Consider the following 27,868-nt stretch of genomic DNA (forward strand, 5'->3'; position numbering starts at 1 on the left):
ATGTTGATTGGTTACAGATAACTTTCATGCATTTCTTCCACAGTCATTACTTATAGTTCATATTAGATTATACACTTTGAATCAAAAATCTTTGTATATCTTACTATTAATGTACCGCAATTCTCATTTCACTACAATTATTTGAACATGCTTTTACCTTAAATCATTCATACTTAAAGACACAACCTCATAATGGCATTCATTAGCTATTTCAAAAAATCCTCCAATAACATTACACCTTTATGACATCTTTTAAGTAAAAGTCGATTAATAAAGTTTCTAAACCTTTCTCCCTCCTCTTTTCCCCCCAACTCACTGTTTAGAATTTATATCCAAGTTACTTTTGCCAATACTATAGCATGTATATATTGTTAAACACTGTCCATTGACATTTCCTTGTTGTTATTATAATTGGCTAAAAATCATTTACCATTTATGTTCCATCTCCTCTCGTCAGACCCTCCCCCCCAAAAAAAAATCATACACCTTTATAACAAGGTCTAAATAAAAATTTGTTAATAAAATTTATGTCTTTTTCCCAAATCACAATTTGCATTTTATATCCAAATTTCTTTTACTAGATTGCCAGTACATGTATATATCATTAAGCTGTATCCATTATCGTTTCATTATTGTTATTATAGTTAATTAATTGGTAGCAAATAAACATTTGGTAAAATCTAAAACAATCTAATAGTTACTAAATTCCTACTTATTAATCACCAAAATCAACTATTTTTTTATTATCAACTTTCATTGTCAACCTGTATCTTTCCAATAACAAAACAGTCTTATCTCTCTTGCCAATTGTGGTGTCAGTCTTCTTTTTATCTCCTTTATAAGGTTTTTATAGACCTCTCCGCACTTTGTTGCTTGAAGGATCTCTCAGGTAATCTCATTGCCCACCAGCTGCTACTAAAATTAGCTTTTCTTTGGTTATCAATCTTGCTTCTGAAAAAATTTCTCTTCTTAAGTCCATCATCATTACTTTTTTTTTCTTCTGTGTCCTTGAATCTGGGGTAGAGCTCCAATTCATTGAATTCCCTTTTCTATATTCCCTTCTATCCACTTTCACCCACATTTGCTCCATTATAAATTCATCTATTGTCTTATCTTTATCTTCTACATCTTCATTCTCCCCTTTAATTTTTGGGGCCCCAACCCCATCATCTTTTGCTGTGAGGAAGACTAGTCTTTCCAACTTCTCAATTCTCCCATATCCTTCCAATAGATTTTGAATTCCAGCCAAGATATTTTGGAATTTTAAGGTTTCCTCATCTGAATATTGATCCATGTTTCCAAAACAGAAGAAAGAAAGAAAGAAAGAGAGAGAGAGAGAGAGAGAGAGAGAGAGAGAGAGAGAGAAAAAGAAAGAAAGAAAGAAAGAAAGAAAGAAAGAAAGAAAGAAAGAAAGAAAGAAAGAGAAAGAAAGAAAGAAAAACTAATAGCCTGCCACTCTAGCCTTCCAGGCCTCTTTTATTTTTTATTTTAAATTGACTTGAAGACAAGTTCTTTTATGCTCTTCAAAGGAGAAGGGTTCTGTTCCCCCCCCCCTTTCTTTCCCTGCCAAAATAGTTCTCAAAGGCACCTGAGAAAACAATTCATGCCCTTGGCTCTTTATCAGTTTCTGTAAACAAGTTGCAAATCATTCAGCTACAAAATCAGTGAAGTCAAAGAACGAAAGAAAAGAGATACGTTGTTTCAAAAACCCCAGCCTCTGACTTCCGAGTGGCAGTGTGCTACTTTTCACTTTCTAATATTTATCTCTGGCTTATAGGAAACAAAGTTCTTTAGATTTCTTTTAGTGAAATTTAATAACAAGTAAATGGAAGAATTGTTAAAATAAGAAGGAAGGTTCTAATCCAGAAGTCAAAAAATAAAGCAACAAAAAGAAGAAGAAAAAATCAATCCGTTCACTTTAAGAGGAAAAATGAGAAATGTTGCGAGCACTTCAATCCACAAAGAATAGTTACAAAGAAAAAAAAAGCTTTCCATAGCAAGCCAATTAGGATTAATTTCGCCGCTCAATTCTTTTGCTTAGAGATCTAATTTGGCTTTAAAAAAAATTTCTTTGGGCAGTCTTTCGCAAAATAGAAAAAATACCTCACCAGATGGACTCACTTTCTCTTTTCACTTCCTTCCTTCCGGAGCGTCCCGATTTCATCAGCCTGGGGGATGCCTGTTTACCGCTGGCTTGAAGCGCTTCCTTTGGGGTGATCAGGGACTTTGCGATGTCCCTGAGACCAGCAAGGCTTCGTCTTCCTGATCACCATCTCTACGGGACGGTTTAGGTCTCAATGGACCGTCCAGTGGCGAAAGTGTCAACGGCGGTCTTGGAGTATCGAGACCGCACGCTGTGACATCGTGACGTGGCTCCTCCTTCTCCCCAGAAAACAATTTGAAATTCTAGCCAGGTGCCTTAACTACTAAACCAAACTGCCTCTCAAATAATGTAGCCTTATTCATTTATTTTATAACTTTAGATGATTTTATAGCTATCTACTATATGCAGATGATTATGGGTGGCTTACAAAAACAAACATATCAAGTATAGCCCTACATTATCCATGGTTAAATTCAGTGGTGGGTTTCAAAAATTGTTCGAACCTACTCTGTGGGTGTGGCTTGCTGCCCATGTAACTGGATGGGAGTGGCTTGCCGCCCATGTGACCGGATATGAAGATGCCGACGACACTTGTCAGAACCACCCTAAATTACCTCACACACAGCACTGGCATGTATAAGAATATGATGTAAACTTGTTTTTTAAAAGGCATCTTTGGTTTGCGTTAAAACAACTTCAACGCACGCAATGTTCTGATTGCACCACAAATGCAGTAGTCATCCTTACCTTTCACAGAGGCACTGAGTTTTATAAATATGAGCATGATAGTGTAGAATAATCATATCCAAGGACCAGTGGTGGGTTTCAAAAATTTTTGGAACCTCTTCTGTAGGTGTGGCCTGCGTTCCGGGTCCACTGGTGGAACCTCTTCTAACCGGTTCGGTAGATTTGACGAACCGGTTCTACCGAATAGGTGCGAACTGGTAGGAACCCACCTCTGGTTAAATTGTTAATTTCACTTACTATTAGTAATAGTAGAATTCATCTATCATGTTTGCTTATATTTGTTTGTATATGCTCTTGGTGTATATAACATCATGCACACTTTGTAACATGCTCAAATGTACTGAAACAAAAATGATAGGGTGTTCTAAGTCTTAATATAGTTCTGTAATAAGACTTTGGGACGCACTATATATAAAATAGGATTTATCCAGCCCCTGCCATGATTTCAATCTTTGAATCCTATTATGTATTACATCTTTCAAAAGGAAGATCTGCTTGTCAGTCTTATTTTTCAAATGTAGTGGCCTTATTTTAGAAATTATGTTGGTCGTTATATACAAAGTCCAATTGGCTTTATAAATAAGATTTCCACATTTTAAATGACATTATTCTTTTCATAGACATGAGCGGTATATTCTAGCTATTATAACTAGAAAGAAAACTATTTTGTGTTTCCTGAATCTCTACAAGGATAAAATGTTTCCTTCATGCTGCTTCTGTTGCTGCAATCCATATGTTTACATTTTTTTTTCTTGAAATAGAACAGAACTTTACTGAGGTTGTACTAGGTGAGGAATTTCTCAGTCTTGGTGTAGAACAGGTGTGCAGCTTAATATCCAGTGACAAATTAACAGTAGCATCAGAAGAAAAGGTAAGGTAATGTCTTCCTTATTTAGATGTTATGATATGTAATAAAGTAGAGTTGTGCAATCTGTTTTAGATTCTAATGTTTAAAATTAGAGTTTGAAATGGAGTGTTCTGTTCTTTTTTGATTTGATACTCAGATGCTGTGTCTTTTTTTGCCAAAAATATTCCAATATAAGAACGGTCACAGTAAGGTCAGAAGTGTCTAAATTTGGCTTTGAAATATTTGTAATGCAAAAGTTTTTGCCCACCTTTAAAATCAGGGAACTAGATTAGAACAACATTGTTGAAATATTTATCCATTTACAATATATACCTTGATAGGAGGATATAGGAGAAAGATCTTTGAATGTGTTTTCACTTTCACTTTAGTCCGTTCAGATTTTTTTCTCCAATTGTGACTAACAAAGCAAAAATTTATGAAACTCAAAGAAAACTCTTTTACCTACATTATTATATAGTTGGTGATAATGTAGGAGACCCTTTTCTTGCTTAGAAGAAGAACAGGGTCTCCTACGTTAACTCCAACTATTAATAAACTGGTAGAAGGTTCTAATATTTATCTCCTCAAGGAAAACCAATTGTGAAAATATAATCTGAGTCAAACTGTATATGATACAAATACTTCTAAACATGTAAAAGATCTTAAAAGTATAAATACTGATAGGAAATCCTAGTTCCAGCTAATTCAGAAAAAGAGTTCATAGTGTTGTGGTCCCCTGGCGGCCTGAGGAGCTGGCAGCAGTCGGACAGTGAGGAGGTTGGGGAGGAACATGAGCCAGGCTTGGAGTCTGGGGAAGGCTCGGATGAGGGCTCTGTGTCAGAGACAGAGAGGGGGCCAGGGCTGTCTGGGAGTTATATGCTACCTCTGGAGCCTCCAGAGTTGGACATCAGTGAGGCAGAGGAACAGGCTCCCCCTGTTCCCAGTGTGCACATGCACAGAGGTGCCAGAGGGCAAGAAGGGTTAAGACAAAAGGGGCAACTTGGGAGTAAGGCTTGGAGATGATTGGCCCCTCCCATAAGACAAAGGAGGAGCAAAGGCACGTGAGCCTTTGCAGGAAGCAACTTCGTTCGTTCTGGTTGGTTTAAATTCTGGAGCTCTGTTTTGACTCTATGCTCCATGTAGCCATGCAAAGCTAATTGGCAGTTAGGTCTTTGGCAGCATTTCAAGGGAGATAAAGGTGTGTGCTTATCAGCCTTATACCGAAAGACTGTGGCAGATGTCTGTCAGACTTTTTACAAACTATTTGTGACTCATTATGAGCTGTGAATGAACATAATTCACAACCGTTGAAATAAAAAGAGGTTTTGGGGACTAACCATGTGATTTTTACTGTCTCAGGAAGCCTAGGTCAGAACACATAGGGGGAAGGGAAATTAGATGTGTTCTTTGTAATGCCGAAACTAGCTAGTTATTGTTACATTTAAAAAAACACATTAATCTGGTCTAGATAAGTTAAAACTTTATATAACCAATATGTCTTCACTTCTAAGAGATGAATGGGTGGAGACAACAGAGAATTAGACAAGGCAGTTCCAGCTGGCTGTTGTTGGAAATGTTCTTCCTCTCTTTCAATTTGAATTATAAAATGAGCAAAATCTTAGAGTTCTATATCTCTAAGTTCTGTCATATCTCTATGGTGTCAAGAAAACCATATGCAGAACTCATAATGTGTCTTTATTTCACATAAGGTTTTCGAAGCAGTGGTTACTTGGGTTAACTATGACAAAGATGTGAGGCAGGAACTCATGGCACGTCTGATGGAACATGTTCGATTACCTTTGCTGTCAAAGGAATATTTGCTCCAGGTAATTAACCGGAAACATTTCATTCATGGTCTTTTTCCCCCTTGTTATACTGCAAGATAAAAGCTTGTGTAACGGAAGAAACATAGCAAAGGGTCCAAGCCAGGGGTGTCATACTCAGTCATCATGGCGGTGTCATGTGATGTATCGGGACTTTTTCCCCCCTTGGCATGGACGTGGCCAGCACGTGACGCATCCAGCCCGTGGATATCGGGAGTTTGACAGCCCTGGTCTAGGCCAATTTGCTGCAACCAACTCACCATAGCCAACTCACCGCACAACAATTCAATTGTTCTATTAATCATTTCATTTGGTTACTTTTACTATTGATACTAGATCAGTGTTTCTCAACCTTGGCGACTTTAAGTCCTGTGGACTTCAACTCCCAGAATCCCCCAGCTTCTGGGAATTGAAGTCCATAGGACTTAAAGTCGCCAAGGTTGAGAAACACTGTACTAGATAATACTGTTGTATTTCTCGATTGATTTTCTTCATTTTATTTTTATTGGCCACAGTTCTATCAAAAATTTATCTTGTGTATTTATTGAATTGTCCCGTATTTGACTGACACCAGAGAGATTCAGTTTCTACTCCATCTGCAGTCAACTCCCTTGACCCAATCTACCTCATAGGGTTGTTGTGAGGGAATATGGGAGTATTGCATATAATTTTTTTGAGAATTTTTTTTTATTGTTTTAGTTTAAAAAAATAAGGAAAAAAATCATCTTTCATTACATCTTGTTGAAAGTGTATCGATTGGTTACAAATATATTCCGTGCGTTTCTTCCACAGTCCTTACATATACTTCATTCAAATCATGTTGTACATTTAAGTCAAGAAAGAAAAGTTATATATTTTACTATCCCTGTACCATAATTTTCATTTGGTTACCATTCTTTAAACATGTTTTTATGTAGAATCATTTATATTGGAAGACACCACCACCTACTGGCGTTCATTTGCAATTTCAATAGATCTCCAATACCATTGCTCCTTTATGACATGTTCTAAAATTAATTCGGTTAAGTAAGATATCTAAGCATCCCCCCCCCCAGTAACACACACATATGTATCGTTAAATATTGTCCATTAACATTTCATTGTTATTATTGTAGTTAACTAAAGGTTATTTACTGATTATCTCTCCTCTCCAGGCCCACACAATATTATAACTTTATAACCATCTTTAAACAATGATTTATTAATAAGATTTATAGGACTTTTCCCTCAATCCCGAATTAGTTAATTACGTGCTAAGAAAATAAACATTAGACACTAAGACATCTAAGAAATATTAATATTTCTACTTGACAATCACCCAGAATGTATATTAGCATTTCTGTGGCCTGCTTATTTATCCTAACTAGGGTTATTATTTCTCTATTAATATCATAGTAAATTTATGTTAATGGATAAACATTCAGTAGTAATTTAAAACAGTCTATAAGGTACTAAAATCTCTACTTAATAATCATCAAAAATTAACTAGCTTTTTCTATCAATTGGCATTATTAACCAGTATCTTTCCAGTAACAAATGGTCTTTCATCTCTCGCCAGTTGTTGTGTCAATTCTATATCCAGAACCTTTCCAGGGTTTAAGACTTATCTCCACACATTGAAGCTTAAACAATCTCTCATGTGGTTTTGTTGCCCTTGAGTTGTTATTAATGTAAGCTTAACTTTGATTGTCAGGTTTGTTTCTGAATAGATTGTCTTATTAACTCCATCTTTTTTGCTCTTTCTTTTTCTCCTACATCTTGGAGTTTGGGGTGGAACACCAAATTATCAAAGTCACTTTTCCAGCTTCCCTTCTTTCCACTTTCACTCACGTTTACTCCATTTATAAGTTCATCTGAGTTCTTATCTTTGTTTTTTGTATTTTCATTCACTTCTTTAATTTATGGGGCTATAACCCCATCATCTTTTTTGTAATATCCCATAGTCTGTCCCATTTCTTGTCAAATCTCTCAAGTCCTTCTGAGATGTTTTGAAGTCCAGCCAAAATGTTTTGAATTAACAAGTTTTCTTCATCTGAGTATTGCTCCATTTTTTAGAGTAAGGAAAAATATAGAGAAAGAGCAAGAAGAAGAATTTGGTACTATCTGCACTTTAGCCTGTCATAGATTTTGAAGAATATGTCTATTTTATTTTAGACAAATTTTCTTTTATGGTTTTCAAAGAAGAAGCGTTCTAAAATGTTCTTTCCTTTTCCAATTCTTGTCAAAATATTTTCCACACACCACTATTTGTGATCTTGGGTCTTTATCAGGTTTTAAAGAGATGTTCCAAACCCTTTTGTTGCACAGTCAGTATAGTCAGATAAGAGTGAATAAAGAAAACATTGTTACAACAGCAAAGGAAAAAAAGCTTCAGACTTGTGTTCCAAGTGGCAGATTCGATTCTTTTAAAACCTCTTTCCTTAAGTATCTCCAATATAATATTGCAACAAGTAGAAGAAGAAATTTATTAAAGTAAAAAGAGTTTTAGTTTTAAGCCAAAAAAGTTAAAGTAAATAGGGGGAAAAAAGATCCCTTCACCTCAAGCGGAAAAAAGGGAAGCATTACAATCACTCAATCCACAAAGATTACAAGCAAGAGCAAAAAAACAATTATTTTAAAGTTTTCACTGAACCCATTCAAAATTAATAAGTACATCAAAACTACATTCATGCCAATTAGTCAGTGTGTTCTTTTTTGCTAAGATTGCATCAATATGGCTAATTCACAGAGAGTTGAAGAAGAGATACTTGTTAAAAATAGCAGTGCATGCAAAGATTACCTGATTGAAGCAATGAAGTACCATTTGTTACCACTTGAACAAAGAGCTTTGATGAAGTCCACACGAACAAGGTTAAGAACACCTTCCTGTCTTCCAAAGGTAAACATGTCACTTATATGTGCTTCCTTTTCGAATTGCCTTGCGTTGTATGAAAAAAAAATGTATGTGATTTAAGTCATGGGCTTTTTTTTATTTTAAAATATGTATATAATTGGAATAATTGAAATAAAGTAGAAAGTTATCGAGTTGGAAGAGCCATTATGTCAAAAAGTCTTACTTTCCTGTTCAATTAAAGCATACCTAAATCTATCTAGTAAAATTAATAAAGCAGCTAGAGAATCTTGTCAGTATTCAGCTGCATACTTGTTCAGTTGTGACTACATTCTTGTTCACCTAGGACTTTACCTTTTATTTAAGAAAATTTGAAAACTATTGTGTGGCATTAAATAGAGTTACGATCATAAAGAAACAACTAAGCCAAATTAGCCTATGTAGGCAAAGGAAGATACCCTCTCATTTTTTTCATTAGTGGGAATTGTTTGGGTGCAGCATGTCTTTTTTCCCAGGGACAAGTCAAAAAAGGCTACACCGTATTCATATCTTGAATTTTTTAACCCATCCTGAGTAATGCCATTCTGAGAAATGGAATAGTACTGTGGATAGGATTTTTTTGTTCATTGTCAAAGATGTTCAGTTTGCCCCCCAACACCCCGCCCCCCATTTAATGGGTCTCTTAAGTTATGATGTTGCTTCTGTTTAAGGTGATGGTGGTGGTAGGAGGGCAAGCACCAAAGGCTATCGCAGTGTGGAGTGTTATGATTTTAAAGAACAGAGATGGTACCAGGTTGCTGACCTGCCTTCCAGAAGATGCAGGGCAGGTACCCCAACACTTTAAATTGATGCTTCCTGCATGCAAGCTTAATTTGTGCCGCTATTTCCTTTTTATTCTATGATATAATATAATGTATTTATTGAGTAGTCAATTGACCATGTCAAACAGGAGCATCAGCCACTGTAAAATGCAATAAAATGAGATATGATACAGCAAATGAGATAAAATAGAGTAAAATATAGTACCGTGATCCCCCCAAAATAAGAAAAGGGTCTTATTTTCTTTTGACCCCCCCAAATAAGCACGTGGCCTTATTTTCGGGGAGGTCTTGTTATTTTTGAGGTGCAGGAGATGGCGAGCATGGTCACCTCATGGCTGCTGCTGTGTTGCACTATTTTCTGGGAGGGCTTATTTTCAGGGGAGGGCTTATTTTAGCGCATGCGCTCAAAAGCCTGATTGGGCTTATTATCCAGGGAGGTCTTCTTTTCAGGAAAACAGGGTAGGCAAGATAAGGTGAAGATGAAAGAGTATGGTTTTTAAAAAAGGGTACAGTAAAATAGAAGAAGAGCTATTTCCTCTTTTTAAAACATGGTCTGGAATTCATGATATTAATGAAAAGACCCTTCTACTAGAACAACCCCTTTCCCCCCCAGGAGTTGTATACATGAATGGCCTTGTCTTCGCTGTTGGTGGCTTCAATGGCTCCTTGAGGGTTCGTACTGTGGATTCTTATGATCCAGTAAAAGACCAGTGGAGAAGCATTGCTTGTATGCAAGAAAGAAGAAGCACTTTGGGCGCTGCTGTATTGAACGGGCTTCTATATGCTGTAGGAGGTTTTGATGGGAGTACAGGTATATCATTTTATATAGTGACATCACCATACAGCCCTTCTTTGTATAGGGCATCTAGATTGTGGAGTGTTTTTGTTGCAATCATTCTCACCATCTTTTTACAACCCCTCCCTCTTTGAAACACATTTTGGCATCTCTTTTCTTAAATTCCAACAGAACATTATCAAACATACTGAAATGTTAAATGTATATCATTAGTAGTAGAATAGAAAGTTTTGAAAATTTATTTTCTAGATTTGAGTATATCTTGTTTCTCATTTGTGTCATTTCATCTGAAGAGTCGTACTGGAGCTAAATCTATCTTGGGGGGAGGGACAGACAGGCAAGTAGGCAGGCGTGCGTGCACACACACACACACATACACACACACACATACACACACACACACACACACTTATATGTGCTATTCAGCAGGTGGCAGCATTACCAGCTGATTAGTTTGGGGCTTCAGGCAAGCCAGATTGGATCTGGGTTAAAGATCTGGATACAAGATCATTGGGGGAATTCTGCAGGCTTAATTGGGGAAATCGAAAAAGTGATCCTAAAGAAGGCAGAAGGAAAAATCTGCCCAAAGGAACTTTTATTTATGAAGTGTATTTTAACCAGTTATCTGTAAGGGTAGCAAAAAAGTATGCTTTTATATGTTTATTAAAGGTACTTACTGCAAAAACAAAAAGAAACCCCACCCCTAGATTAGTAATACTTCATTTTGATTAGGTTTCTTTATGCTTAATTACAGGTTTATCTTCAGTAGAAGCTTATAATATGAATACTGATGAATGGTTTCATGTAGCTCCAATGAACACAAGGAGAAGTAGCGTTGGAGTAGGTGTAATTGGAGGTAATTGACTTTCTCTGTGCATGATTCAGCTTTTAAGACATCCTATCCTAAAGGCCCTGCCTATTCAAAGAAAACACACCGTTTAAACCACATTAAGAATGTTAGGAAGGCAGAGTGAACATTATTCTGAATGGAAGATCCAGGAATGCTGCTTCACTATTTCTGCTCTACTATGCCAGCTCCTATCCTTTTTTGTGCTGTGGCTCTGACACTATTTGCTTGGCTTATTCTAGAAAGTAAAAATTATTCCTTTTATGAAATTGCCTATTCAGATAGAAGGCTTTATTGAAAAAAAAAACCTAAAAGAATTTGAAATGTGATAATGATTTACATTATAAATACTCCTTCCTTCTTGAGTGAACAGCCTGATAAGATTTTTATTTTCATTCATAAAAATATTTGACCCATAAAATAGGGAAGTGGGTTTATAGAATGAACAGAATAATATATACTTTAATCCATATATTTGAAAAGCCGTTAAAACAACACAGTACTTTTCTATTTTTTTTAAAAAATGAATAAATGTTGTACTTGTAATTTTCAAAATGTTTACAGCTGAATTATTAACATAAAAGAGTACATTTGTCCTTACAATTAAAGAAGCATTTACTTTCATTCAAGGCTATAGCAAATAAATTGGAAGAAACAAGTTTGTTGATACAAAAATAGTGTTATTCTCTAACAACTCCTATGAAATTGCCCTATATATTGAATGTTAATGTACAATTATAATAATTATAGGATTGTTTAGCAATACAGCTTAAACCATTTCTATATTTGTGTATTAAAAAGAAGGGGAAAAAACAGAATTTGGGCTTCCTTTGTTTGAAATTGACGGAAGGATAAAAGAAAATTAAGCTTTATGTTTGATGTCTAGAACACTGAGATACCACCACATTCCAGTTGTTGAAGGAAACTAGGCATGCAATAAGTTCTATATTCTTAGAGCAAAGTTTTTCAACCGTGACAACTTTAAAATATGTGGATTCCCAGAATTCCAGTATTCTGGTAGTTGATATCCAGACATCTTAACGTTGCAAAATTAAAAAGCATTGTTAGAGTATACTGAGCTTTGTTACCAATATTATTATAGAGGAATCCCATTTTTCTTTACATGCTTTCCCATCATGCCATCATTACTGGGCCAATGTTTCAGTTGCAGTTTGAGGAATGGGTAATTTCTATATCACTAAAACTCTTGTGTCTGTTTGATTGTATATTCAATTGGACACAAATTGAAAGTTGTAAAGCAACAATTATGAACCAAGGTAACTCAAAGGATGTTGGGACCTATGACTCTTGTGAGAAGGAATGTAAGGAAGCTGCCACCATTTCAGCACTATTGCCCTGCTACTGTTCAGTGTAGGGGTAAGGGCACCGTGGTCATGTGATCCTCATTTTCAGTGTTCCCTGGTAGCTTCCCAAAAGTCAATGGGGAAGCCAAAAGGAAATGGATGTGATCGCTGGTGCTGGTGCTCCTTTGCATCTTCCCACTAGCAACACTTGCAGATGAGAAAATAAATGGAGCACCCAGCAGGGAAGGTTGATTAAACTGAAATCAGGATGATTTAATTAAAGTTTATTCCTTTTCATTTGGTCATAAATACTTTGCTCAAGCGGGAGCAAACTTTTCTGCTGAAGTTCTCATTTTATGTTGGGGTCTCTGGCTAATTTTGAGATGGAACTAAACCAATTTTAACTCTCTGGAGCACATAAGTTCCCAACATGACATGCAAATGTGATATCCATCTGTTCAGTAGAGATAAAAGGAGTTATTTGTTAATTTATTTTATTAATCAAATTTATATAGCCTCCCAACTTATCCAAGGAGACTATTTGGGTACTATGTTTGGTTCCAGATTCCTTAACTGAATTTGTTCATCTAGAGCAGGGGTATCAAACTCGCATTGTCACAGCACCTTTTCCCCTATGCTTAACGTGGCCAGCACATGACGCATCTAGCCCATGAGAAGCGAGTTGACACCCCTGATTTAGAGTGATTGAAACTGTTTCAAGTATTCATCTGAGATGTTTATGCTTTAATTGTAAGCTGTCGAGAGTCATGAATATGAGATGGGTGGCTATATAAATTGAATGGAATGAATAACTAAATATTATATCGATATCTATTTTGTTGGTATTATTGCTTTACTTAGCTTTTGGAACACAGTGATTCCTTCAATTAAAGCAATATAAAAGATTATATATATAAATAAAATATACATAGATTCATACACACACACACACACACACACACACAGACAGACAGACAGACAGACAGACATATCTATATATTTCTATCCTAAACCTTTTACTAGGTTCTACTGGCATGGTAGCAATAGCACTTAGAGTGCGTTACAGCCTCTCTAAGCAGTTTATAAAGTCAGCATATTGCCCCCAACAATCTGGGTCCTTATTTTACCAATCTCAGAAGAACGGAAGGCTGAGCCAACCTTGAGTCTGGTGAGATTCAAAGTACCAAATTTCAGACAGTTGGCAGGCAGCAGAAGTAGCCTACAGAACTGCATTCTAGCCACTGCACCACTGTGGTTGTACATCAATTTAATCAAGATCAAGGCTATCAAACTCACAGCCTGCAGGCCGGATGCGCCATGTGTTGGCCATTCCCATACTTGGTTTAGCGAAGGGGGGAAAAGTCACAATATGTTATGATGCCCCTGATCTAAATGATGAAAGCTCTGGAACCTGTATGAAAATTAAAACTCCATAGAATTATGAATGATGATTAGAACTGTAAATCGTTTTCACAGTATCCATGTGCTGTGATACAGAAATACAATTTCATTGCTCCTTGCCTAGGTATTTTACAAAGGAAATCCAACTCTTTAAAAATAAATAAAATTAACCATGCAAATAATCTTCCCAAACAAATATTTATATTTTAAATATGCTGTCTAGTGAGTAGATAGGTTGTCACTATATGTTTGTGTGTGTATAGCTATGTAATATGTGCAAATTTTATACACATCTTCTAAACCTATTTCCAGGTATGTTGTATGCAGTTGGTGGCTATGATGGTGCATCGCGTCAGTGCCTTAGTAAAGTAGAATGCTATAATTATAATTCAAATGAGTGGACCTATGTTGCAGAGATGAGTACTCGACGTAGTGGAGCTGGTAAGCATTCAGAACTTAAATTATATTTGTGACAAAAAATCCCTCCTCCCCCTCTCTCTGCCTTTGAATCACTTTTAACTTCAGAAGTCTGCTTTGGTCATCAATGTTATGTTGTCTTGACCATAAATTAGGAAGACCTCTCCCCTTTTTTCTCTTGAAGGTGGCTTGCGGTTTTATAATATCAACTTAGAGATAAAGGTCATAGTCCTTGCATTCCAAAGGCTAAAATGTGCAGTGCATTTTTCTATTTCAAGGGATAAGCTTTGTAGCTCATGAAAACTTAAGCCTTTTCATAACATTTCTTAGGCTGAAAAGATACCACTAGACTGCTTATCCATAATATATAAAATTATTAAGTCTATTTAATATATTTGCATTAAAACATCACAATGTGACAGCAATTTTGGGGTTTTTATACTTAAGATCTTGGAGGATAGCTTACAAATGATGTTCTCATATTTAAAACTATTTGTTTCATGTGATCTCTGGCTTTTTAACAATTAAAATCTTGTTGAAATAATTCACTCCATTATTCATTAACTTTTTTAAAAAATTGATGGCATTTGAGAAAACAATAGACCCTTTTCTCTGATTTCTGAATCTTTTTATTTTCTCTTTGAAGGTGTTGGGGTTTTAAATAACTTACTCTATGCAGTTGGAGGACATGATGGTCCTTTAGTTAGAAAAAGTGTTGAAGTTTATGATCCTACCATCAATCTATGGAGACAAGTTGCAGATATGAACATGTGTAGGAGAAATGCAGGTAAATTATTTGAAGTCATAAAGCAGTTTTTAATAATCAATTTGAAAAAGCACTACTTTTCATGCCATTTTAAAAAGTCATCAATACAATGATAAATAAGGCAAGGGAATCTGTTAAGAGTAGCTTGTTATAGGTCGTTGCCAAAGGCATACAAGTATCAATTCATTTTTAATGGATATACACTCAGACAATATTACAGCAGTTTGCAGCAATTTTAAGAATAGAATACTTTCTACTGTTTCAAGATTAGCACATAAACAGAAGACAGAAAACAAAATAAAACAGTTACGATATAGTTCTACCAAGACTAAATTAGTCATGTTTATTTGTTTTTATTTTGTCTTAATTGTTAGCTGCTCAGTGTCATGTATGTGAGAAGTGACACTATATAAATTTAATAAGTATATGCACACTGTTCAAGTAAACTGCATATTTGTTTGCTTAAGCATTTTCCATTAAAATTACTCCCAGAGATGCTTTCAAACATGAACTCAAGCACTTCTTAAATGTATTCATGGAATATTTTTAATTTAATTTTCTTTACAAAAAATACACAAAAAGCAATGAACAAAGCAGATTGAAAAACAATAATAGACACTTGCCCAATAGCTAACCTAATTAATTGTTAAATTACATTACCAAAATAACAATAGCGCTTAGATTCATATACCGCTTTATAGCTCTCTCTAAGCGGTTTACAGAGACAGCCTATTGCCCCTAACAATCTGGATCCTCATTTTACTGACCTTGGAAGGATCGAAGGCTGAGTCAACCTTGAGCCAGTAAGGATCAAACTGCTGAACTGCTGGTAGCTGGCAGTCAGCAGAAATAGACTCCAGTACTGAATAACAGAATAACATGACTGTAGGCCTGACAAACAGATTACAATAGCTAAACTACTGGCAATCGGCCATTGATGGTCAATAGAAGTAGCCTGCAGTACTGCATTCTAACCATTCTGCCACCATGGCAAAAAAAGAAAATAAAAATAAAAAACTAAAAATTATGTTAAATTAATAACAATTTTCTAAATATATCACATGTTTAATAATAATCTGTAAAATTACTCAAAGGTTTATCTATTCTTGTAAAGTATTATGTATTCGGCCAAACAAATTGTATTGTAGGTTTATTTGATTAGTAGAAAAAAAGGCCTTCTTAAAAATTGATGCTGACCTATTTTTGAACTCTTAATATCTAAAGTAATAGTATTTTTCCAGTTTAGTGTAATTATCTAGTCACAATTTCCAACTTTGAAATACACCATTGAAATCTGTCTCAGAGTAAGACCCAAATATATGTAGCTGCTCTCAAATTAGGAAATGAAGGTCACTTTTTGCTATATGTTGACCCAAAAATCTAACAAGAAAAAAAGCATTCCAATGAAGCCTATAACTTCAATTTTGATTTTGCATAAATATAGATGGTAATATAAACTTCCCATTTGTTTGTTTGTTTGTCAGTCAAATTTCATGCCACCCATCTTGCCCATCTCGCCAAAGGTGACCGTAGGCAGCTTACAGGCATTGAATAAAATGCACTATAAAATATTAAAACTGTAAATAAGGATCTGAAATTTAAAATTCAGTTAAAATCAAACCAAGATTGTCTTTCATTGAAAGATGATCCCAGTTTAGCTAATGAAATTCTTCATATAATTTCGTATAAATATAAATGTCTAATAATTTATCAATCTTAATAAAATATCTACTTGAAATTAATATGAGAATGCTATTAAATATCAAATCAATTGGGAGCATGGGATGGTAACCATTTTAGCACTGTTAATCTTACCCATCAACCTAACAGAATTTTAACCCCTCTATAATTTGAACCTGATTATTAATGGCTCTTATGAGAAGTCTGAGTTAATTTGTTCAATGATCCATTTGTTTGTATGTCTGTTCCTTTACTGGTTTTGGTTGATCTTAAAAGGCGGAAGCTATCAGTCTCAATTCTAAGGCAGGGTACTTGTTGTACATGTTATCATAATTTCATCTTTGTATTTATTTTAGATTAATGTTCCTACTTGCTCCTTGATTTTTATTACTAAAACTTCCAGAACCTTTGTATTTTTGGCTATCAAAGAAGTATCAGCCCAGCAGAGATTATTATTTAGCTAGCACAGTTGATGCCCCTTTCTTTTTTTCTAGTTCCCTCTGGGTTAATTTTGTTTGTCATCATTGTTATCTTGTGCTGTTTTTGTGCTGTAAACTGTAAACCGCCCTAAGGTGCTGGGAATGAGGTGAAATATAAATTTAATGAATTTCTATTGTTGTTGTAGTTGTTGTTTGGTCCTCCAGTTTTTCTTCCAAAACCAAACTGCGGTAGCAAATATTGCCTGGCTAGTGAGCAACCAAGTGATAATGTTTTATTTCTTTTTTCATATTAGGAGTTGCTGCTGTGACTTTTATATGTAATTGGAGGGATGACGGCTCCTGTAACTTGGCCACAGTGGAATATTATAACCCGACAACAGATAAATGGACAGTTGGATCATCATGTATGAGTACAGGAAGAAGTTATGCAGGTATTGAAAAATAAATGTGGAAAATACTGTTCCCTTCTAAAAGAAAAATTGGTATATTTTCCAGCTTAGGAATTGCTTTATCATCATCAGCATAATCGTCACCACTATTTTGAGTATCTGGGGAATGGAAGGAAGTCTGGTGGCAATATTAGCAGGCTAGGCTTTTTATTTTTTAAATGTAGTTGTAATAGTTGTAGTACTAGTTGTAGCATATGGTGCAAAATAAGTTAATAATTGTGAAACCATTGATCTTGTGGTCAGGCAAGGAGAGAGATAAATGACAAAAGGCATATTGTGATATCACAGTGCATATTTTTCATTTTGACACAATCAGATTTTGTTGAGAAGTCTGTGGATTTTGGATAGCTTATATTTTTACAGGTTCAGTGTCGTGCCCTCAGCAAGGGGATACTCATGACAAGTATTACATGCATATGAAGCATTTGTGAACAAACCTTTTCCAATATTATTTAGGAATGTTCCCATACAAAGAATTGATTTCTTGCATCTCTCTTTCTAGGTGTGACTGTTATTGACAAACCATTGTGAATTGGTGCAGATATTTTCCCTCTTGATTCTGCACCTAAAAAGCAAGCTTTAACAAGTAGTGTTGAAGTGATTAAGCATCCAAGCACTTCTCAACTTGTAGCTGTGCACTGAGACATGTTGGAAACTGCAATTAAGGTTTAAAATGAAGATTATTCCAGGTTGAAGCAAAGTGTAGCATTATTCCACAGTAGGCTGCATCTACTGAAGATGTACAAAACTGTATGGACCTTATTTGCTGGATTTCTAGACAAACCTCATTTTCTTAAGAGCCAATCATGTCTCCCATATGGTTGACTATAGATTTTTCCCCTAGTAGAACATAAAGTAATGTGTTCTGGTGAAAGTTAAAAAATAAAGATTTTTGGGGGTAAAATGTCCATGAATAGTAGGTTTTATGCCCACGTTAATTTTTCTTACTCCTCTTGGTTACATTACAAATGTTTGCACATTTATAATTGTCTTCATATTTGTTAGGGACTTACTGATTTTATTTATAACTAGCATGGTATTCCAGTACTACCTGGTAAAACAGAGGTGTATATTTTGATATTTACTAATGCCATGAAACTGATTCCTTTCAATTAAAAAGTGTTTTAACTTATATTGGTGGTTCATATTCAACAAGATCCCTTTGTTATGTTTTGATGTATTTATCTTAATTGTAATTGGGCATGGTAATAATTATAGAATAACATGAATGTATGAGGTTATTTTACTTGCATGGCATTTAAAACTCTTCCTGTGTAACTATTTTAAAATTTGTGTAACTATTTAAAACTGTAAGCTACTATTAATTACTGTATTGCATGTGAACATATTTGTACAAGAAATGTATTAAACTCTGGATGTGTTAAATTTGACCCAAAGTATTGTCACTTTGATCTGCTTTCTTTAATAAAAATTTACATACTTGTTTTTTTCAAGTTTGGGGTTGCTTTTTATCTGGTTACTTGTTCATTGGTAGATAGCTTCGGTCTCAGCTCATGAAACAATACCAAAAACAGATTATTTAACTAGTTAATATAAATGCTGATATTATTTCTAGTGCATGATTTGGTACTGTGATAGTATTTGAACCTTTGGACTACACTGAAGTGCTGTACTCCTTAATTTTGGGGAAAAAAATACTGAGAAGTTAGTGAATGTTAGGGAAGAGGCATTCTTCAATTAAATGAATAACTGCTTGCTTTTAAAATGGTACCAAGTTTCAGGTTTATATTCTGGGAAGTGTCAATTAACTACAGTCAATTAAAACATTGTAAAACAGGCGATGAACCTTTACACACCATTATCCTGATGAAAGAAATGTCCTTCTGGGTTCAGCTCCAAGTGTGGAAAAAGACACTGGAGACATGGAGGCTGCTTGGAAAGATGGTGATAACTTCCTACAATCCCTCTTTTTTTTTTTTTTCAAAACGTGAGTGGAACGCACATGTTCTTGACAAAAGATTAAAATTGGTCAGATCAGGGAAACTTACTTCTTCTAATGGAAAGGCATTGAGAGAGACAGCAGAAGGATATTTTCAGTGGCTCCCAGAGAGCTTTCAACCATGAAGATCTAGCAACCAGGGCACAATTTCTAGAAAGAAATTTACAGTATCCAATTTTCCATGCCAATTAGTATCAGATATCACTTTCTGTGAGCTTCCAGACAGGTTTCAAGCAAGCAGAAATTCCAAAATTCTTCACAGCCATGCTTTCCCTTTTAAGTTACAGGCTGCTCATTTCGAAGGGATGGTTCTTGAACCTGCCCTAGCTCTTATTTTAGTGAGGCCAAATTGAATTTAGCTAGTGTGCAATCTAGGCTATTTAGTATTTTTAAAATAACACACAATGAGCCCGGGGACTCCTACTCATGAGACCACCAGTGCAACATATCCTGCTTTACTGGGCAATGGGGCAGCATCATTTTTGAGTCAGTCAGGGCTCAGATTTTGAAGATCCTTTCTGCTACTCTTCAAGTGGGGGAATTGTCTGAGGGGAATTGACCCTTCCCCATGGGATTAAAAGGGAGATATCACTGCTGCTGGATGGCATTATGTTTAGCTTGCTGGTAAGAGTGGTCAGTTAGGCTTGGCAGAGTCTGTCCCAGGCTTGGCTAAGTTTTTTCCTCATGTCAGGTTTTATCAGGATGCAATCACCAGCAGCCAATTTGAGATTTATGGTTTGAGCTAGCAGTCCTTTGTTTCTGAAGAGTACAATTTTCCAGGGCTGAAAAACATGAGAACAAGGTTCCCTCCCCCACAGAAAAGGCATTGTTGGGGGATTAGAGGTAAGGGAGGGGTGTGGGGGGGTAGATAGCTTGCAGGCAGAATTTGAAAAATAAAGCCATCAGTTTACTAAACAGATAAACTGGTAACATTATGGGGATATCACAGATGAGAAATGGGATCTGGATTCACATGCTTCAGGAAAGAAATAAACAGGTAAAATCATTTAAACGCAATAAATGCAAGGATGAAACTCTTCTGGTAAATGAACTGAAAACATTTCCTGGGTGGTTACTTTAAGGTACAGGGAAATAAGGAAGGAAGAATACTTCTCTTTACTCTGTTCTTGTTGGCCAAACAAACATACAGTAAAAACTCCCTCCCCTTCACTCAGTTTTCTGGGCCCGACAAACTGAGCGAAGGCAATTTCTGCCAGAGTACTCTTTTCTTTCTTTGAACACTTTAAAATTCTTGTTTTTGTGGATTGGAGACATTTTATAGTTACAATTACCTCGAGGGTGCACAAAGACTTAGACACACATTTATACGAGGACAAGGAGAAAATAAGATGGGGGGGGGGAGATGTCTCTGGGTTACATACTCTAGTCATTCCTAGCACAAATCTGTTAAATTAGGGAAGGCACAAATCTTAACAAACCACATGGTTGTATAGAAGACAGAGAAAGACAGACAGACAAGAGAGAGAAAAAGAAACCCCAACATTTCCCCTTTTCTTTTATGTACCTTTATGTAGCCAAAATACTTTTCCTGTATCATCTTTCAGCAAAGCCAATTTCTCACGCAATTTCCTTGCTCTCTTTTTCAGCCAAAATCTTGGCATCTAAGGAAATCTCCGTAAATGCTTACCATGACCCTTTACATATAGGGCTAATGCTTCCCATGACCCTTTACATGTAGGGCTAATGCTTCCCATGACCCTTTACATGTAGGGCTCACTTTGGCCAAGCCGAGTGACCACACACCATAAGTTTCAGGAAAAAAAATTATAGAAGGACTTCGATTCCCCCACAAAGTATTTGGCCCCTCGTCTCAGGGAATCACCTGGTTTTGAGGATCAAAAACATAATCCTTAAGGACCTCTGCACCCTCTGCAGTTAGTACCAGGCACCTCTACTGTTTTCCACTTTTGGGCCTTTGGTTTTTTGCTTTCACAGGACAAAAGCAACAACAACAACAAAAATTTCATTCACTTTTCCATCCATTTTCACACACATTCTCCTTTCCCTAACAAAAGGTCCTGTGCTCTGGCCTGACCCTAATACTTTCCAGGCTCTCTTGATAAAACACACAGAGGAACCAAGATCCAGCTGTGATCAGGAGACGGATCCCATCAGTCATACACATGCAGGCATACACACATTTCCCATGCTTTGCCATGCTTTAAAATTAAATTTTAGAGAATTAAAATTTAGAGGTACTCACTTTCTTTCCAGGCAGCCTTTGAGCTCAATCTCAAAACCTTTAAAACCTAGATCCAAATGATTAAGGCCACCCACAGAATTAATGGGGTCTGTGCCAGCATGGGAGGCTTACCTGGGCCATGCCCATTGGTTAGGCTAGCTTGGAGTCCCATCTGTGGGTCTCCAATTGATGAAAGAAATGCTCCAAGGGGGAAAAAGACACTGGAGACATGGAGGCTGCTTGGAAAGATGGTTTTAATGGTGGAGAGGACCACATGGCTTGAGTCCTGAACAGAAAAGGTGATCACATGCTTCAATGTTGATGGAGAAAAGAGGGGCCGACTGAGATGCTGAGTCCCTGGTTTTATCCCCCCTCTGGCCTTTGATCTTGATCTTGTATTCTGATTGGTTGTCAGACTCCCATGGGGCCATGCAGGGGCAACTCTCTAGGCGGTGTTTTGAATCCAGGTATGGTTGAGTTCTCAGATGCCATGTGGCGAGTTGGGTAAAGGGCCAATATTATCATGCCTTAATCCCATCTCCCTGGAGCTGAAGGGGAGAACTCTTTATTATGTAAAGTAGATTAGCTTGGCCTTCTTAATGGCCCATTGACAAAGTGGGGATGGGCAGGAAGCTACAGGGAGCTATTCTGTCTTTTAAAACATGTTTCTTCCCTTTCATATCCAGAGAAATATTCTGCCTTTTCAATATTTCCTAGGATATTTCATTTTCTGGGAGAGGGCTGGGTGATAACTTCCTACAATCCTTTGTAAGGTTCCAGCAGTTTCCCTGAGCCACTGAAATGCCAAAGAGAGTAAGACTCGAGACGAGATTTGCAAAAAAGTATCAGCTTGTATTTATGGCCATAGCAAAAGCTGGGTGACAAAACTATATTCAAAGCATACGAACAAATGCATGTAAGGAATAGCCACACCCTGGAAGAGTGGCTCAGAGTATTGTATACATTTTAGGCAGATAGAAACAAAGGTAAACCAATCAGAAACAAAGATTCATTACCAACCGTGATCTTTAAAGTTTCTTTTCTTCAAGCTCCTGTCTCCGTCTACTTTATCTATGGAGTATTCCTATGGCCTTGTGTAGGGGGTGGCTGCCCCTCCTTTGCCAAGTTGTTTTTTGGCAGAATGCTTTAAGGATTTACGAGCCGGGAAAACTCCCTAGTTTGGTTCCTTTATCTGTGCTGTCTGTGTAACAATTTCTTCTACAGCTTTCAAGAATGTCTCTAGCTTTGAAGCCAAGAATAAAAGCAAGATGCAGCAGTGAGGTAACATTTGCAGTCCAGTATTAAGGTTACAGTTTGCTAGGCTAGAAAACAACTAATTTCTGACAGTATGCAATAATATAAGCAGACGCCAATATTGATTCATACACTCCTTCGCCTTGAAAATATGATACAAGAACAATTAGCTAGCTGAATAAAGCACACTTCAAGTAGGAAAAAGGTTAGAACTTGGCCAGTAAGATTTCATAACTGACTGGCCGCATCTGGGCTGCAAAACTCGGGAGAATTGTGTGTCTTTAGGCAGTTTTGCAGCCCAGATTGGGAGTACTAAGAGCAGTAACGGAGCCTCGTTTTTTACGTGTGTAGAAATCAAAATGTTTCGTTTGCCCAGGTAGCTTAAGCCAGTGTTTCTCAACCTTGGCAACTGGAAGTCCTGGGGACTTCAACTCCCAGAATTCCCCAGCCAGCTATGCTGGCTGGGGGATTCTGGGAGTTGAAGTCCCCAGGACTTCAAGTTGTCAAGGTTGAGGAACACTGGCTTAAGCTATTTAGGTAACTTTATTCGATATGGCAGTGAAATCCTGCGTGACGGGATTGGCTTGAAAGCCTGCATTCCCTTAACCGGCCTCTATCAAATAACACACAAAACCTACAACAGAACAGGGAACTCTTGCGGTTTCCATGGCAACTATATCTTCTATAACAGCCCGCCTATCCTCACGGTTGACGGGATGCTCCCTATAGGCTGCCCCCAGAAACCTACCCATCTCACTCCATTCCTCCCACCAATAGTAACCCTTCCTGTGTTGTCGAGCGAGCGCACGCCTGATCGTGACGGCACCTCGCGCTTTAGCCAATCGGAGCAGCGCAGCCTTCCTAGCTCTCCCGGGGAGCGTCTTTGAGCGTCTCTGATCTCCTCGAGGGTGAGTGTGTTTTCTTCTTCTGCTTGGCGGAGAGAGCTGCGCCAGGTAAGTGAACCGGCTCCCTCGCTTTAGGGTGACTGCGTGGTTGTGTGAACCCTGTGCCTTTTCGCGTTGCTTTTTTTTTTTTTTTTTGCAGCGAAATTAACCGGTCTCATCATGCGGAGGATGGAAAGGGTCAAGTAAGCTCCCCGTTGAAATCGGGTACAACATGCTATACGATTTATATACTGCCAACCCAACCGTTGCATTATATTCCTAACAGTAATGCAGGCACAGGCACTTTCGAAATGAATTCATTGCCTTTCAGTATGTTATCATACTAAACATCCCCAAAGAATGACAAATGCCCTCCGCATGTTTGTTTGTTGGTCTGCGTGCGCGTGATTTCTTCTCCGTTTTATTAATGTGTGTGTTTGCGGGGGTGGAGGGTAGCATTTTTTAATTTTATTTCTCAAGTATGAATTAGGTAACAGATACCAAGTAAAGACATGATTGTGAATACATGAAATGAATACGAATACAAGAGAATATTAGGACACGGGCGGTAGGCATGTAATAAATAAAATAATGCTGTAATGCATTATCTTTTAACTAACCCCCAAAACTTTAACCTTAAACTGTCTACCAAGGACCTCACCACATTCCTAAGAGGGCGTCCATAAGCGCACCAGCACTGTCCTTGTCCTAATATTCCCATGTATTTGTATCCATCTGCTTATACGAATATGTTTATGTTATATTCATACTTATACTTGTTTTATCATACATGCTTAACAAACCAAATAAAATAATAATAAAATTTCTTTGTCAAGAAACAAAGCAGATTTCTGAATTAGGGAGGGAAGATTTGTTTTCTGCAAGTGAGGTGATAATTGATAATTTCCCAACAGATGGGTAGGTTTACTCATAATGATTGCCTGTTGTGGCAAAATAAGGAAACATCTGAATAAAGCTAACTTGGTCCTGGACTTTTTTCCAAGGCACTCAAGGCAATGTATCTGTCCCCCATGATATTTTCCCAAAGTTCCAGTGCAGATCAGAGTTATAGAATGGCTTAAGATTTTTGAGTGGATATTAAAATCTCTGTTTTCCACTCCTTATCAAATATTCTAGACAAACATTGCCCAACCTGAGGTCCTTTTTTAGGTGTAGCAGTTTGTATTACACCTCTGGGAAGCAACAGGTAGAATAAGTAGAGAGCTGTCCAGCTCTATGGTCAGCTGTATCATGCAAAATGCCTTTACTGGTAATTATATTAAATAATAGAGATGCGGTGGCTAAGACCCTGAGCCATGTGTTTTGACTTCTACATGTATGTTTTTACAGGTACCTGATATGAGACCATAGTCAAAATACAAATCAAATCATATGCTCAGAATGGGGACAATTATGAATCTCATTCTTTGTGGAATTTTTACATGGGCTCTAGATGAAACCACTCTCAAAACGTACCTATCTGCAAATTTAAGTTCTAGCAATCACAAACCTGTTTTGTGTAATATGTGCTGGTTGAAGAGTTGATATATAGAATAAAAATATTAATATTGTACTGCTGTTTACCAATAATCGAATTCTCTCAATTTGACATTTTACAGATTCATAGAAACTTTGTTAAGAAATTATCAGTGTGATGTGCCAGAACTGAACGATGATGAATAACAATAGTTTTGAGATACTGCATTCGGCCTATTTTGCTGTAGAATACATTGACTCTTTCCTGCCTGAGAATCCAGTACAGCAACCACTTAAAAATGCTTGGAACTATATGCTGGACAATTACACTAAATTCCAGATTGCACTTGGGGTTCACTTCTTGCTCATGAGCTTTTATATTTTTAATATGCTTACCTGGCTTTGTATTTCAGTTTATACCTTATATGCAAAAATATAAAATACAGAAGGTAAGATGGAATTTTAACCGTGTAGAGAGCTATGTTTTAATTTATAGTGCTAAAACATTAGCAGGAATTTGGTAGCACTTTGTTTAGCTAAGGATTCATTAAAACGTATAAATGTTACTAGATATGCAACTCACTTTATCATACTAATGTAGGATTTAAATTGGGGTGAGATGGGAGTAAGGAGGGCAAGACCATTGGTTAGGGAAATGCAGTTTATGTGTAAGATAGATTACTATATATCAGAATTTGTATTATGTTAAAAACGTGTTTGTTGAGATTGCTAAAATTTTTGAGAGATATGTTCATCCGAGTTACTTTGAGCTTGTCGTCTCTCAACCCAACCATCTCCCAGGGTTGTGGGGAGAATAGGAGGAAGGACATTTAAGTATGTTTGCTGTCTTGAGCTACTTATAAAAAAGGAGGATAAAAATAAATAACATTCATGTTCAGCAACCTCTCATTCAGTGATGGACTTAAAGTCCTGTTTATAATGCCTCGGTAAGACCACACTGAGTATACTGCATCTAGCTTTGGTTGGCACAATGTAAAAAAGATGTTGAGACTCGTAGCAAGAGTGCAGAGAAGAGCAACAAAAATGATTAGGTGACGTGAGGCTAAAACATAAAGAATGGTTGCTGGAATTGGCTTTCTTGAGTTTAATGAAAAGAAAGGACTAGGGGTGCCATGATAGCAGTGTTCCAATATCTTAGGGTTGCTATGAAGAAGAGGGAGTCAAGCTATTCTCCAAAGCACCTGAGGGTAAGACAAGAAGCAATGGGTGGAAACTAATAATGTAGAGAAGCCACCTAGAACTAAGGAGAAATTTCCTGACAGTGAGAGCAATTAACCAGTGGAACAACTTGCCTCCCGAAGTTGTGAATGCTTCAACACTGGAAGTTTTTAAGAGGAGATTGGGCAACCATGTGTCTGAAATGGCATAGGGTCTCCAGTTTGAGCTAGAAGACCTTCAACTCTGTATTCAGACTGTAGAGGTTATTTCATTCCATTAGGAATGATATGTTTTGTATTGGATTAGAAAAGATATGCATCCTGTACCCGTTTCTTGATAAGATTCCTATTCCACCTGACTGAACCACTGTGTTCTCATAGAGAGCGAGGTGGCGCAGTGGTTAGGGTGCAGTACTGCAGGCCACTTCAGCTGACTGCTAGTTCAGCAGTTCAGGTTCAAATCTCACCGGCTCAGGGTTGACTCAGCCTTCCATCCTTCCGAGGTGGGTGAAATGAGGACCCAGATTGTTGTTGGGGGCAATATGCTGACTCTGTAAACCGCTTAGAGAGGGCTGAAAGCCCTATGAAGCGGTATATAAGTCTAACTGCTATTGCTATTGCTATTGTAAATATTGACGACATTGGGTTAATCTTTGTTAGTCAAGTATCAGTTTTTGTGTCATTATCAAATGCCATTGAAGTTCATTTCTTTAGATGCACAGAGTGGTTACATTTAGGATTTAAATTGGAGTGAAGGGAGAGGAAAGATTGTTATACAGATACAAACTATGTATAAAATAAATTACATATACCATATTTTTAGAGTATAAGATGCACAGGAGTATAAGACACCAAGGTTTTGAACAGGCAAATTAAAAAAAATATTTTTTTTGCACTCTGCAAACCTGAAAACAGCCCATTTTGTGCAAAAATGAGCCTGTTTTTTCCCCAAAAAAGGCATGAATAGCCTTTAGGAGGCTTACAGAGTGAAGGAGGCAGAGTTTCGGGAGGCAAAAAATGCTGTATTCAGTGTATAAGACGTATCCAGATTTTCACCCTCTTTTTGAAGGAAAAAGTGCATTATACGGTAATTACATTTAGTGTGTTAAAAGCCTTTGTGGTTGTTGAGATTTTCTGTGATTGTCTGAAACCTTTGGATGTCACTTCGTGGACCACCATAGTGTGTCCTGGGAGGTTAAAGTGATCTGATACTACTAATCCTTGTTATGAGTTGTCTTAATGTCAAATTTGTGTCCATTTGTTCTTTTGCAAAAAAAAAAATGGTATCCAGTTTCAGTTCTGTCTGGTAGTATTGAAAGAAATGAATAAAAAGGACTTGAAACTCTGATGATTAAATTAAATTAAATTTACCTACTGGGATATTATTTGGCTACTCTTAACCACAATGATCTATTCAAAGATATGCCTGAGATGCAATAAATGCTAAGCTTCAATAATTACACTCAACAAGTGTGAAAATATAACTTTAAAAAAAATCATGAAAACAAACAGCTTTTCTGTCAGGCTTGGAGCTAGTCACTGTTGAAGAACATGTTGTTAATGTGTCTGCAAATTTTGATGGAAGAAGACTGAAGTCTTTATGAAATTCATAAACTATCATGAAATTACGGGCAGCCCTTA

At 36.8% G+C, this 27,868-nt stretch overlaps 1 protein-coding gene across 1 annotated transcript in view; it reads left to right on the forward strand.

The window, feature by feature from the left end:
* Nucleotides 1-18,716, forward strand: part of LOC116513065 (kelch-like protein 2) — a 40,618-nt gene extending 21,902 nt beyond the window's left edge. Inside the window, 11 exon segments of the mRNA XM_032223858.1 lie at nt 3,613-3,722; nt 5,408-5,524; nt 8,250-8,399; nt 9,062-9,095; nt 9,098-9,178; nt 9,786-9,983; nt 10,723-10,824; nt 13,833-13,961; nt 14,584-14,724; nt 17,117-17,254; nt 17,775-18,716. Of these exon segments, the coding sequence (XP_032079749.1) occupies nt 3,613-3,722; nt 5,408-5,524; nt 8,250-8,399; nt 9,062-9,095; nt 9,098-9,178; nt 9,786-9,983; nt 10,723-10,824; nt 13,833-13,961; nt 14,584-14,724; nt 17,117-17,254; nt 17,775-17,803 (1,229 nt within the window). The 3' untranslated portion in view covers nt 17,804-18,716.
* Nucleotides 18,717-27,868: the final 9,152 nt, after the last annotated feature.

Source organism: Thamnophis elegans, chromosome 9 (genome assembly GCF_009769535.1).
Source record: "Thamnophis elegans isolate rThaEle1 chromosome 9, rThaEle1.pri, whole genome shotgun sequence".
Taxonomy (NCBI): Eukaryota; Metazoa; Chordata; class Lepidosauria; order Squamata; family Colubridae; genus Thamnophis; species Thamnophis elegans.